Source organism: Diadema antillarum, unplaced genomic scaffold (genome assembly GCF_040938485.1).
Source record: "Diadema antillarum isolate AM-2024a unplaced genomic scaffold, OU_Dant_1.0 scf00000051, whole genome shotgun sequence".
Classification (NCBI taxonomy): Eukaryota; Metazoa; Echinodermata; class Echinoidea; order Diadematoida; family Diadematidae; genus Diadema; species Diadema antillarum.
Genome location: NW_027270940.1, coordinates 1,884,902 through 1,900,530, shown reverse-complemented (window position 1 = coordinate 1,900,530; position 15,629 = coordinate 1,884,902). Strand labels below are relative to the sequence as shown.

The following is a 15,629-nucleotide window of genomic DNA, read 5'->3' as shown; positions in this document are numbered from 1 at the left end:
TCTTGTTTAATATCACTAAGATTTAGAATGTTTGTTTTATATTAGTGGTGTCTGGGCAAATTATTTGTAAAGGGCGCCATTTTTTCTACCCCCCCTCTCTCTCTCTCTTCTTTTTCTTCCTCTTTCTTTAAAACAACAACAACTATCCTACAATAAACAAAATGATGATAGGGATGAAATGAATGAAAAGTAAATGGTGTGGTTGCAACAGCCCTGAAGAATTAAAAGTGGAAAAACAGAAAGCTAGACACAAAGCAAACACTGAATAAAAGAGAGGTAAAATAAGCAATCTATTACCATGACATTACTCGGAACGTTCTCTCCTAATCGTACGATAAATGAAACCACACTATTTGTGACTGTGCACCTCAAAACGAACATAAAGTCGCACACACTGATTTTGCATGAGGACTGAAAAAAATGAAATGGGTCAACCTAGCCGAATTTGACTTTCTCTTTTTTTTTTCTGAAAGAGCGGGTCTTCTTTTACATTATGCTAAAATTTGGTATCATAAAACGGGCAGAAAAGTGCGTTTGTTTAGCAGTTTATCTCGAACATTTTTGGTAGAATAGTATAATTAGGTGTGTCTTCAGAATACCTTTTTCATTTCTGAAAAAACCTTGTCCACACTCTTCAATCTGAACTCTAATAACTTTTGAAATGATAGTGCTACTGCTTTGAAAGTTAGCATTTATTATAGACAGAATGTGTTAATGAGGCATGCTTAATTTCAGTTTAATCTAATAATCCTTTCATTGTTGTTACTCTGGTGGTTCACTTCCTGTTTTTTTTTTTGTCCCATTCATCGCACAGCCAGCACGATTTGGTAAAGATTAAGCGCTTGAGACACTGCACTTCATAGCCTCTTTTCTCAGTTCACAATATTTCTGAGTTTGTGCTTTCTTTCCAATATCTAGATAGGTTAAGAGAGTCCATTTGATTTGAGTTATACGTCATTTTGAAGCTTAAAGGACAGGTTCACCTTCATAAACATAAGGATTGAGAAAATGCAGCAATATAAGTACAACACATTAGTGAAAGTTTGAGGAAAATTGGACAATCGATGCAAAAGTTATGAATTTTTAAAATGTTTGTGTTGGAACCGCTGGATGAGGAGACTACTGCAGCTTCTGAATCATATGCGTACAACAGTATAAAGAAAATGTAAAGAAAATTCAACATATTTTCACTCTTTTCGCATAATAAAAGACCACTTGACTTGTCTCTTTCTAAAGGCAGGGGGAATAATATTACCCATAACATATGTCGAACTTGTCCTTTAAAGTTTGCTCTTTCAGAACATTGTCTTAACTAAAAATTCATATCTGGCGACTTTTTGTTTGCTTTGAGGTGCCGGGTAACATTTGGTCCTTACTCCGACACAAAGCATCAAAAAGGTTGGAAATCACGTCAAGATGGCGGAAACACTGACAATGGAAGATCGTTCAAGTCTGCCAGTAACCTGGAGGTAAGCATGAGCACTATTCACTGACTATGAAGATAGCGATATAGAGGGCGCACTAAAATCTGAGAGATATGATTTCAAACATACGGCCCATGATAGTTTTTTTTTTCGAGATAAATTATGTGCTATTGTATAAAAACAAGAGACGTGTTTTCCTTTTAATAAATACAGCTAGTTCAAAATGTCCAATAATTTACCTGAACACGCTTGTTTATTTCTGTTATATCATGAAAAATAGCTTGTCATGTGTTTACTTGGATACAACACCTCCAATCAAAATGTTATGGCACAATAATGGCGGTGATCTCTTTCCTTTTTCTTAAGAGTAATATGCAGATATGGAGTGCTAGTTACTCTGTGGTCAATTAGTCATTCGTCTCCAACAGCTATAGTTTTCTGCAACTTTTTTTTTATGATGTATGTATATTAAGAGAATCACGGTGTAAGTATAATATACAATAATTGTTTTCTTCCACTTCACTACTTATCAATGTACACACACACACTCATAATTTATATTATGATATCATTATCAGTATATTTTTAATTCGTTTTTTATTTTCTCTAACAAACATATTTATATTCTATACGCACCGCTTTATTCGGATTGTTAGCTGCTATATGTCATCAATGATCTCGCAGATATTGGAGGAAACCCTAAAGCTATGGTGTGACTCCTTGAGTTCAGCGTTGAGGAGACCATATGTGACCCTGCACCTCAAAACAAACAAAAAGTTGCCAGACATGAATTTTTAGTTAAGACCATATTCTGAAAGAGCGGAATTTAAGCTTTAAAATGATGTATAATTCAAAACAAATGGACTCTCCTAACCTATCTAAATATTGGAAAGAAAGCACAAACTCAGGAAAAGTGTGAACTAAGAGAGGCTCTGGAGTACAGTGTCTATTCAAGCACTTAATCTTTACCAAACCGTGCTGGCTGTGCGATGAATGGGACAAAAAACAGGAAGTAAACCACCAGAGTAACAACAATGAAGGGATTATCAGATTAAACTGAAATTAAGCATGCCTTATTAACACATTCTGTCCATAATAAATGCCAACTTTAAAAGCAGTAACACTATCTTTTCAAAAGTCATTAGAGTTAAAAGTGAAGAGTGTGGACAAGGTTTTTCAGAAATGAAAAAAGGATTCTAAAGACACACCTAATCACACTATTCTACCAAAAATGTTCGAGATAAACTGCTAAAAAAACACACTTTCCTGCCCGTTTTATGATACCAAATTTTAGCTTAATGTAAAAGAAGATCCGCTCTTTCAGAAAATATGAAAAAGTCAAGTTCGGCTAGGTTGACCCATTTCACTTATTTTCAGTCCTCACGCAAAATCAGTGTGTGCGACTTTATGTTCGTTTTGAGGTGCACGGTCACATATGGATTTTTGGATGCTTAGGTCAAACATCCGTTGTAAGCACGATCCCTATAGTCCATGGGCCAAGAGCCGAAAAATGGGTTGTTGGTACCATCCGAGATGGCAAAACCTTTTTGGTGTCATTTTGTTTGTCGGACATAGATATGCTTATCAAGCTATGATAGCATTTCCAAATGAGTAGCTTAGTCATAATAAATGAATTTTTAACCAATTTGGGCTCGTTTTTATATCCCTATACTTCCGAATCGAAACTAACCGCTATACAAAGAAGAGCACTGCCTTCTGCATGTCCACAGGTGTTCTGTTGTAAACGCGGTGCGCTTAGTCTTTATTCAAGGCAGCGAAGGGAATATCCAAAGGGTTATGATGTCCACAGCTGCCACGCGGTGCGCTTAGTCTTTATCTAGAACAATGTACCGTTAATCATATCTAAAGTTCCTAATAAAAGGGATTATCTATACTGTTTTTATACCACCCTCTCAACAAATACATCAGTTTTAAACAAAAATCACTCTGTTCATTGACAACATTATTAATTATAATGTATTGTAGTGTACCGGTACATTGTTTTTGCATAATCTTTCATTGTTGGATGGAAATAAAGCGACATTGGCGTGGTATTAGCGTTTTCACCGTAGCGTTTTCAGCGGAAAATGATAACTAATTGAAAACTACGCTAGAATTCACTAGAAATTGCTTTTTTGTTGTTGTTGTTGTTTTTAGATAAAGGGATATACACTGTATTTATAAGCTTTGGATATTCCCTTCGCAGTCTTGAATATTAGACTAAGCGCTGTGGACATCATAACCCTTGGATATTCCCTTTGCTGCCTTGAATAAAGACTAAGCGCACCGCGTTTACAACAGAATACCTGTGAACATACAGAAGACAGTGTTCTTCTTTGTATAGCGGTTTGTCTCGATTTAGAAGTACAGGGATATAACAACGAGACCAAATTGGTTTAAAATTCATTTACTATGACTAAGCTACTCATTTGGAAATGCTATCATAGCTTGATAAGCATATCTATGCCCGACAAACAAAATGACACCAAAAAGGTATTGCCACCTCAGATGGTACCAATATCTGGCCTGGCCCATGGACTACTATGGGCTTGTGCCGAAAGGGTGGGTTGGGTGGTGGCGCGTCGCGTTAATGGGAACACCACCCTTCGTCCAAAGCCCCCCGGTTTTGCCGAAAGGGTGCGTTGGGAGCGTTAGGCGCGTTAGTTCAGATAACGCTACCAAACGGCACAACCGGGGGGCGTTTCACCGAATATACGCGTTGTGATAAGGTGGCCAAGGTTAAATAATGATTTTCAAATATTTTTTTTTTTTTACTGAACGTCTTTTCAAAAAGTTGTTAAGTTATTTTCTCATCTGAAAAAAACTACAGAATTGATATGAATTTTTTTTCTCCAGTAAAATTTCATATTACATACACAATTTAAAAAAAAATCACATTTAGGAAACTATCAGTAAAGTTCCACATGCAACTGGCGCGCGCGCGACGATATCGTGATTCGATGATGCATGCATATTTGCCTGCATGGTACGTGCTAGTTGGTGCTGCTGCCGTGACGGTCAACAGAGCTGAGCAGAATGCCTTATTGTACCTCCACTTTCGATGCGATATACATATAACTCTCTTTATTTATTCATCTTCCTGGTGAGTTCAGTAAGTACTCCGGATATTATTGTATTTTCTGCTTGTACTGTCATGCTCACTCAAGCTGTAGGACCTACGTGCAGGGAGGGAGTAATCTAGACTCAATTCGTTAGTACTCGAAACCTTACCGCTGTAAACTGTAGGTACATATTATGTAGTGTGGTATATAAACGGTCATAGGTTCTAATAGTACTAGGTCTATACGTAAAATTGAGGCACATGACATAGGTGTGGGTGTGTGTGACTTCATTAACACCTAAGTTTTATAGTACAGAAAGGTATTTCTTATTTTTATGCCTCCGCCGTCGCCACGAAGTGGTGCCGGAGGCATTATGTTTTCGGGTTGTCTGTCCGTCCTTCCGTCCGTCCGTCCGTCCGTCCTTCTGTCCCTAACAAAAAAGTCCTGTGGTACTCCCTGTGGTACTTGTCGGTACCACACAATGTACCACACACTTGTAATGTTACCACAGGAACTGTGTGGTACTGTACCACAGGCTTGTAGGGTACTCCCTGTAGTACTTGTCAGTACCACACAATGTACCACATAAATAAATGTTACCACAGGAACTGTGTGGTACTGTTTTACAGGCTCATGTGGTACTCCCTGTGGTACTGGTTTGTACCACACAATGTACCACACAAATATATGTTAACACAGGAACTGTGTGGTACTGTGTCACAGGCTCGTGTGGTACTCGGGGATGTACCACAGGGCAGTACCACAGTACATTACCACAGGAAAGTACCACAGGACAGTACCACAAGACAGTATACACACAAATTGTCCTGTGGTATTCTGGGACGTATACCACACGACAGTACCACAGGACAGTACCACATGAATTGTCCTGTGGTATTTTGGGACGTACCACAGGAGAGTACAACAGGAAAGTACCACAGGATAGTACCACAGGACAGTACCACACAACTTGTTCTGTGGTATTTTAGGACGTACCACAGGACAGTACCACAGGGCAGTTCCACAGGACAGTACCACAGGAAAGTACCACAGGATAGTACCACAGGACAGTACCACAGGAATTGTCCTGTGGTATTTTGGGACGTACCACAGGACAGTACCACAGGACAGTACCACAGGATAGTACCACAGGACAGTACCTCACGACTTGTCCTGTGGTATTTTGGGACGTACCACAGGATAGTACCACAGGACAGTACCACAGGAATTGTCCTGTGGTATTTTGGGACGTACCACAGGACAGTACCACAGGATAGTACCACAAGACAGTACCTCACGACTTGTCCTGTGGTATTTTGGGACGTACCACAGGACAGTACCACAGGGCAGTACCACAGGACAGTACCACAGAGCAGTACCACAGGACAGTACCACAGGAAAGTACCACAGGATAGTACCACAGGACAGAACCACACGACTTGTCCTGTGGTATTTTGGGACGTACCACAGGGCAGTACCACAGGACAGTACCACAGGAAAGTACCACAGGATAGTACCACAGGACAGTACCACACGACTTGTCCTGTGGTATTTTGGGACGTACCACAGGACAGTACAACAGGGCAGTACCACAGGAAAGTACTACAGGATAGTACCACAGGACAGTACCACACGACTCGTCCTGTGGTATTTTGGGACATACCACAGGACAGTACCACAGGAATTGTCCTGTGGTATTTTGGGACGTACCACATGACAGTACCACAGGATATTACCACAGGACAGTACCTCACGACTTGTCCTGTGGTATTTTGGGACGTACCACAGGACAGTACCACAGGGCAGTACCACAGGACAATACCACAAGCCAGTACCACAGGACAGTACCACAGGAAAGTACCACAGGATAGTACCACAGGACAGTACCACACGACTTGTCCTGTGGTATTTTGGGACGTACCACAGGGCAGTACCACAGCACAGTACCACAGGATAGTACCACAGGACAGTACCACACGACTTGTCCTGTGGTATTTTGGGACGTACCACAGGACAGTACCACAGGACAGTACCACAGGAAAGTACCACAGGACAGTACACCACATGACTTGTCCTGTGGTATTTTGGGACGTACCACAGGACAGTACCACACGAATTGTCCTGTGGAATTTTGGGACGTACCACAGGACAGTACGACAGGAATTCCTGTGGTAATTTTCGATGTATACCACAGGAGAGTACCACAGGAACTGTCCAAAATCCCACAGGAAAATCATAATATGGTGCTATTCCACAAAGAAGTACCACACAGCAAATTAAATTCGTAAGTACCACAGAAAAATGCTACGGGATATTCTTCTTTTTTTCTTAACATTTTATACCAGAGGACTATCACATCAGGAGAATATCAAACAGCAGTACCACACAGGAGTACCACACAGGAAAATTGAAAGGCAGAATCAACTGAAATTTATAACAAAAATACAAACAAAAAAGCACATATTAATATTCCTCAATTAATTGATAGATGAGTTATGCTGTGAATTATAGCAATTGATTTGCCATTTTATCATGTCCTATACTCCTACAGTATTAGCTATTTAGTGAAAGTGCTGATGTAAAGCATGAGAAATTTCATAAGGACTTCTGTGGTACTCCTGTGGTACTCCTGTGGTACTCCTGTGGTACAAATTTTTACATAGCTTATGAATATTCATAAAAAGCACTCTAGATTTTAGAAAATACATATATGACTTAAAAAGTCAAAATATTAATGATGGAACTTACTTTGAACTTTATGAAAGATTGTCTTATTATGTTATGTTATTCCCAATATCATAGATATTGTTATGAAAGTGTAATTTCATATCTTGATAATAAAGTATAATCGAGTTAGTAACCATGCCTTAATGCTTTACGGATAGACGGCCATATATATATGTACTGATACGGACGATGGCTACCTAGGAATAGAATATGACTATATAGATCTATTATAGGACTAGATTGGCACTTGGCCATTAGACTCTCGTTTGAGGTTATATGTTAGGAGTAGGACAGGTTATTAAGTAGGGCCATGTTTGTCCTGAAATCCATCACTCACCTATCAGGAATATTCCTTGATACGAGGCTAAAATTCTCCCAGATTTTTTTTTCTATCTATCCTGTGTGGTACTCTCCTGTGGTACCATGGAAATGCTGTGTGGTACTGCCCTGTGGTAATGCTGTGTGGTAATGATCGACCTGTGGTACTGTCCCAAAATACCACAGGACAGTTCCTGTGGTACTGTTCTGTGGTACTAGTCCTGTGGTACTGCCCTGTGGTACATCCCAAAATACCACAGGAATTCCTGTGGTACTGTCCTGTGGTACTGTTCTGTGGTACCGGTCCTGTGGTACTTTCCTGTGGTACTGCCCTGTGGTACGTCCCAAAATACCACAGGAATTCCTGTGGTACCGTCCTGTGGTATGTCCCAAAATACCACAGGACAATTCCTGTGGTACTTTCCTGTGGTATTGTCCTGTGGTACTGTCCTGTGGTACTGCCCTGTGGTACCGTCCTGTGGTAATTACCACAGGAGTACCACAGGACTGTTTCGTAAGGGGTCCGTAATGAATTTTGTGGACAGCGTAACTAAAAAACCTTTTGAGGTATCCTAATGAAACTTGGGGGGTGTTTCACAAAGCCGTTCTTAAAGTTAAGAAGGACTTAAGTGCGACTGGTAATCAGTCCTTGTGTGCTGTATACCTAGATTCTCAATAATTCAGCACAAGAACTGATCACCAGTCACACTTAAGTCCTTCTTAACTTAAGAACGGCTTTGTGAAACACCCCCTTGGCATGTATGTGTATCAGGGGGTGAAGGTGTGCCTATCAACTTTTGGGTGCACATGCTGAAGGTCAAAGGTCTAAAGGTTATGGTCAAATACATAAAATTTCTCTATTTCCACCATATCTATGCAATGCCTGAAGATATTTTCTTAAAACTTAGTGTATACATGCAATACCCAATTAAGATTCTCTGGTGAAAGTTTGCAGTCATGAGGTCAAAGGTCAAGTAAAAAATAGTAAAGCTTCACTTTTTTCTCCGTAACTTAGAAATTGTTCAAGGTATCTACAATCTTCATGGAACATAGTTGACTGGCAGTGGTTATCTAGAGAATTTAGGGTTCATGGGGTCAAAGATCAGGGGTCAAAGGTCAAGGGCAACACTTCAACAGCAAATTTGCCAATTTTTTGTCAATATCTTCACAATTTCTCACCCAATTTCAAAGAAAATTTCGTCCCTACCCTAGGTAATTTGAGGTCCCTCTATCAATTGGTGCTATCAGATTTTCGAAATTCTTTCTAGTTTTTGAGATATATTGCCCTGTGTGCGAACTTAAAATAGGACATGCGTGAAATATGGTCACAGCAATTACATTCTGCCATCGCTTGTTCTCAGTAAAAGCTAGCAAAATTATCACAGTCGTAATTCAAATACATTCTCTTAGACTTGTCATTGTTTAATTTTTTATTTCATTTTTTTTAGATTCTTCAACAGGAATGCATGACCGAGGCAGATTGAGTTCATTAGAGCATACCAGTGATACCATCACTACCATGGCAACCGAGTAAGTTTTGTTTTTGTCAGTGCAATGGTAGAATCTTTACTGTAAACTTTTCAGTTAAGCTTTCCATTCTCCACTTTCACAATGTTGACAGCCCTGCCACATAGTCTGATACTAACTGGCAGTGCCATAAATGAATACAGTATAACAGTGGGTATTAAAAATTCTCATTTTTAGCATTTATCAAAGACAAGCAAACAAAATATTGATTCAAAGAAACACAGAATTGAAGAGCTTCTATGGGTGTGAAGCATGGCATCATATTGATGACGAGATGACGAGGTATACATATATAACCTCGAGATAACTTAAGTAACATCCAACCTTGCAAGTTACATACTTTCAAGAGTCCAAAGTTCACAGAAGTCAATAGGCCAAATAAGAATGATTTCTGGCTTCTTGTCCCCTCCTCCGTTTTTTTTTTTATGGCCGCCTCAGTTTTTTTTAATTATATGATATTTCTGTTCTGAAATTATGTAAATAAGTATATGAGGACATATAGACAATGAAAACCAAAACCATTAATATGATGCAATTACACACCTTGTTTTGAGCCTCTGTAGTGCATGTACAAATGAAATTAATTTGTGAAAAATGTGTTGAGATTGACCCAATAACATTTTTGTGTATCCGAAAAATATCACACAGCAAATAACATGGAACCCCCTCCTCATTTTCAAAAAATCAGGACGAGAAACTATTAATCAATTTTACTTGTCCTTATGTACTTGGAAATACACCGTACTTGTGATATATTACTAACTGTTAGAGATAAGGGCTTCAAACATAGCAGTTGCGGTGAGGAGACGATGTTGTGATGAGATCATGGGGTTAGGAGGTTAAGGTCAAGTCATAGTCGTAATATACCTGAAAATACACCATACTTGCAATAAAAAAAGAGTCATTTGAGATATAGAACTTCAAAAGTAGCAAGTGTTTCCTTGGTATTAAAGGTGACAATCATGTGATGAAATCATGGGGTCATGAGGTCAAAGGGCAAAGGGGTCATTATGTACCTGACCATACACTGTACTTTCAATAACTTAAGAACGGTTGGAGATAAGAACTTCAAACCTGGCACATATGTGGTCATGTGTCATGAACTGGTCCCCCCCCCCCCCCAATATGATGGTGCTCTTACACTTTTTGAATTTTCTTCAAAACCATTACAGCTATTCAAACAAATTTTGTATCATTTTGAAGCTGTATTACCATGCCATTTGCCTGTAACATTTCACTGAAGTAGGATATATAGAATTGGAGTTATAATATTCTAAAGTTAGAAGACCAGGGGTGCCACCTGCACGAAGTCAATGGGAAAGTGCACATTTTAGTGCTATTTCTGGAAGAATGTTGAGATTTTTGTCAAAATTTGGCAAATGACTACAAATTAGGCATCAAATTAGAGCCATTTTACTTTTCTTTACTGTTTATCACCCAATAACTAATGTAACACTTAATATACACCTACTCTTGTATATTTTTGAATTTTTGCCTATGTTTTGAGATTTTTTCATTATTACACGATCATAAACCCTAGACAGTTATTCACCGTAAGGATCTAAATCAGTTTTCCGAAAGTACACCATTTTTTTATTGCCAAAGAAGGGCATCAAAAAAAGTTCTGATGTTCTGTTTTTACCCTGATTGCCTTGAAATTTGGCACAAAGAAGTGATATTAGAAGGTAAAGTAAAGAAGCCTATCGTTTTTGGTGTGGGCGGGGTCATCGCTTCCATGGTAGCACTTTTGTGCAAATAGTAAAGATTTTCTTGAGAGCACTCTACTGGCTGCAGTTCTTCTCGGATCATTTTCAAACTTAGTATAAAGGTGCATTATGGTAAGGCAAAGACACCTATTGTTTTTGGTATGGGTAGAGTCTTCGTAATACCATGGCAACATTTTTTTGGTGGAAATATTCTAGAACCAGCTTTTACCAGATTACGAAACTTGGCACTTAGTTGCCGTAAAACATAATGTGAAAAATCAAATTTTAGGGACTCCCTGCTGCAGTCACAAAATGTATCCGAATGGGGGATGTGTGACGGGTTCAGGGGATACATGTACTCGGGCATGTCCCCATCATAGTGCGTTAGTTGTTTTCCTATCTGGAAGTGTATACTTTTGCTATCACCTTGTAATGCAGAAGGGGGCCAACTTATGACACATGACCACATGTATAATGTACTTTTGAAGTGGAAGCCTTAAATTTCTACTTTTAGAAAGATGAGCCAAAGGTTTCATCTATTTACCTTGATTTTCCTCCAGTAAACTGGAATCATTTTGTTTTCTTTCTTTTTATTCTATTTCAGGGTAATAGTCATCTCTTCTGAGGAAGAAGAGGGGGCATCTGGGGTCACTGTTCATGAAGAGTAAGTTGACGAAGTGAGACTCTCTGTGCCTGATGATCATGTGGTGTATTTGCTGATTTTCAAATGATGAGTTTGATAAAATATGTACAGTTTTGTCACCTCAACCACATGTGACCACATTAAATTTAAATTATTGGCAGGGGTGACGTATAACATGTAACAGCGCTGCTATAGATGTGATAGAAAAAGCCTGAGCTGTCTACAAGTCACAACTATTGGACAATACATGTGTCTGCAGAACTGCTGCTGAGATTGTCACTAAAAACTGATGTTGAAAAGAAAGAAGAAAAACATGGCTATTTTAGTTTAATTACATCAGGTGTTAAAAACCTAAGAAAATATGATAAATGATGTGGATCCGTGTATGTTTGCAGCGCTCGTGGGGGGGGGGGGGACAATTTTGAAATGTTAATGAGAGAATAAGTGAACTGGTGCATTGAGCACCGTTTCGACAGACTTGCATCTGTAATTAGGGGCAGCTTGTTGTCATCTAATAGATAAGGGAAGGCTCAAAAGCCATTGAGGGGGGATATTGTTTTCAAAGCGGATGATGTCTAAATTCCCAGATTTAATGTATGAAATGGCCATTTTTGAAGGTCACGGTGGTGCTCATTGAAACAGTTCATGAGAATCAGCAAATGATAAGTAGGCTCTGATGTCCAAGCCGTGCAATGTACTGAAATGTCTGCACCCATAATGGACCTACTGGTTGGTAGTTGATGAACATAACTGAATTTTATGTGACAGAATAGTATGTGTATTTTACCATAAATGAAAAAATGAAAGGCTCCTCCTCTACACCACCACCTCCCCCCAAAAAAATGATTTGGTAGCATAAATTTTATCCAAATGTGACATACCTTCACACTCCAAATGCAACCTTTAGTGGTGTGATACAGAGGAGAAATGCAATGCTCCATACCTTCTATGGAATAATGCTGCCCTGCATGCAATACACGTACTTGCAGTCAAAGTTGCCAAGTTTGTTTAAGTTTATTAAATGACTGCACAATTTTCAGCGTGTGCATTCAATGACAACAGAAATCAAATGTGCCAGACATTTACTTAATAAAAAGTATTTGCGTGTACTCTTGACGTGTAATATGCACAACTGATTTTTGTAGTCAACATGTGGGTTCAATCAATTACAACCAGTTACAAGTTCTACTGTAATTGTTTATATATTATGTTTGAATTAAAGAGTATTTATTTTATACTTTTCTTTCTTCAGAAATCCAGATGACGTCTTCATTGCAGCTGGGTCTACTGCTTTGTTTGAACGGTCCAACACTTTCAAGCGACCAAAACTTGAGGAGGTTGCTATCTCAAGTGATTCAGCATGGCAGACGAGGAAGATCATCAGACACCACTCCAACCAAGAACTGTCAACAGCAATGTTGGACCTCAATTGTACAAGCAGAAGTGGCATGCCTTCAAAGAAAAGAGCACCTTCTTCAAAGACAGTGAGCGCATAGCAAAGGCACTGCTGTTCCCATCAGTGCAAGTTAACAACTCTGTGCCAGTTGGTTGCGACCAAGAATTGTGCTTCTTGATAGATACTTCTCAGCTCCGTTTTGCAGAAGATATTACTTGTGATGAGACAGGGAAGTACCAAAAGCCCAGTAGGGCCAAATGTAGAATTACAGTCAACAACGATGGAAATGTTGGACCCAGCGAAGACATTGGCAGCTGTAGAACATACACGTTTGTTCGTAAGTACTATAAGCACAGGGACACTCCTAACTTTCAAAGAATGCTGTATGAGCTGCATGATGCAGAGGAGGGCACTATGCACCCAATATGCATGGTCAGATACGAGTGGAAAGGTGAAAAAACTGAGCTAATCATCAGTCCCCATGGTAATGAGAAACACTCTGAACGACCGTATATCAGATCTAAGAAGGAACTTCTTCAAAACTTGAAGTCTTCACATTGCTCCTCAGCCCAGAAAGTTGTTGATGATTACTATGAGAAAGAAGGAGGAAGTGACCTGCACTCGTTTGCCTCTGTACCAAGGGATAGGAAGCAGGTGTATCGCCATGGTTCTGTGAAAGCTAAGAGCTCTGATTTTTCTGAGCTTTTAAAGATGAATTTGAAAGGAGATTTTGTGAAGAGTGTAGAATTTTGTCATGAAAAGGGGAGTGGATCAATGCCAAGATGTGTGTTGTACACAGACAAACAAGCTGAAGACATGCGGAGAAACGTTTGTGAGAAGGGCAAAGTTCTGGTGTTTGACTCTACTTTTGATTGTGGGCCATTGTATTTGACAATCGCATCTTATCGGCATGATAACTTTGTTAACAGGAGCAATGACAGGTCAGTCTTGATGCCTGGGGCAATTTTGATTCATGGGAGAAGAGATTTTGAAACCTACCGATACTTTGGGAACGAGTTGTCAAAAGGTCTTCAGCACACAAGCGTACAGTTCTATGGGACAGATGGAGAGATTGCACTTCAGAAGGGCATAGCAGCCACCTCGAGCTTCAAGGATTCAAGCCATCTTCATTGCATGCTTCATCATAAGAGAAACTGTGAAGCTAAGCTAGCTAAACTGGGTGTCAGAAGAAATGCCAGAAGGATTGTACGTTCAATATATGGCGAGCAGGTAGACGGTACAAGGTATGAAGGATTGGCTGATTGCAGCACAGAGGAAGAATACGAACTGCAATTGGCAGCATGGGCTCCTCAATGGGATGCTCTTGAGACAGAAGAATCCGGTAGAGAAGCTGAGTTTTCTACTTGGTTTCGTCGCTTCAAATCTGCAGATGTGAAAACGTCCATGTTGAAGCCCTTGCGCAACCAGGCAGGTTTGGGAGACCCACCAAGGCAATTCACAACAAATGATGCCGAGTCAATGAATGTCATGGTATCCAAATGGATCTCTGGAAAGAAAGGTTGGGACGAACTTGCAAAATGTCTTCAGGACTTCGTCGTTTCTAAATACCGGGAGCTAGAAATGGCAGTCCTTGGTATTGGGGAACGCAAACTAGATCATCAGCACAAGCATCTCCAAAAGACAACGGTACAATGGAGAAACATGTCAAAAGAAGAACACAAGGAAGTCCTCCAACAGGCTCATTTGATACCTGAAGTGCATGCAGAGTTGTCAATAGGACCTGATGAGAGCTCAGTATGTGGCTTCACTTCAGAACAGCTACAAGATGTTTGGCATAAAGCTGGACTAATTCTCCAGTCACCTGGAAACATTGTGCATGCTCCCAACAACCCCCAAATAACAGTGTGTTTCAGTGAAATATCAAACTTCACTGTGACACAAAAGGGAGAGATGGCAAAATTTGTCTGCGAGGAGAAGTGCAAGTCATTCAGCTTTCATGAGAGACTCTTTTGTGAACATTGCTTGGCAGTAGCCGAGCATAGAGGTGTACTAGCTGATTTTCTTGTAACAATCAATGCCAAGAAACGTGCCTCCACAGTAAGTCTCGTAAACAAGGCCTTACAGCAGCAGTGTCGGGGTAGTGGAAAGAAACAAGCAACAAAAAGGAGGGGAGCAAATAATACTACTGCTTGCGAGGTCAAGAACGTAGTAAGAATGCCACAAACTCACCAACCCTTTACGGTGGCGAGGAAAGTTGGACTTATCAGCAGATGCTACGGATGTATGCAGAAATTCAGTGAGCAGATGAATCTTCCCCCAAGGGACCTTATCCTAAGGAAACTAGATTTCAGAGAGTGGGTGGATAAGAACACTGCAGAAATGAAAAGAAGTCAGTCCCTGGTGCCTACATACTATCATATGAAGATGGATTGTGTTCGCAGGAGATATCCCATCACTGAAATAAAGGACATCTTACTGTATGATGAAGTGAAAGAACAGCTCTGTGAAGAGCATCTCACCAAACTACGCAACTTTGGCCTAAGCTTCCATTAACATACATGTGGCTTTGAAGAAATTACAATAGGGAGATACTCTGGCAAGCAGATGTAAATGTTGAAATGGAGATTATGACAGTATTCTTTTTTGTTCCCTTTTTGTGCACAAGTGAAAGAGTCAATGTATAAAACAGAAGAGGGAAAATAGAGAAAAAGTGTTGTGTTTTGTCACCCCCTCTGTTTCTTTGTTTGTAAATCTGATGAATAAATACAAAAAAAAAGGCTTTGCAGGACAATCTTAAATACAAATATTGAATCAGACTACTGCTCATCTGACCAAGATTGTATGCTAAAGGACATTGGTGTTTGA

The 15,629-nt window shown here is 39.7% G+C and overlaps 1 protein-coding gene and 1 pseudogene across 1 annotated transcript in view; both read left to right on the top strand.

The window, feature by feature from the left end:
* The first annotated feature begins 879 nt into the window (after window positions 1–879).
* The window catches only part of LOC139715580 (uncharacterized), a 59,712-nt gene continuing 44,962 nt past the window's right edge, over window positions 880–15,629 (top strand). Inside the window, exon 1 of the mRNA XM_071627141.1 lies at window positions 880–1,469. Within this exon, the coding sequence (XP_071483242.1) occupies window positions 1,417–1,469 (53 nt within the window). The 5' untranslated portion in view covers window positions 880–1,416. The remainder of the gene's footprint in view (window positions 1,470–15,629) is intronic.
* LOC139715595 (uncharacterized) lies at window positions 9,051–15,317 on the top strand (annotated as a pseudogene).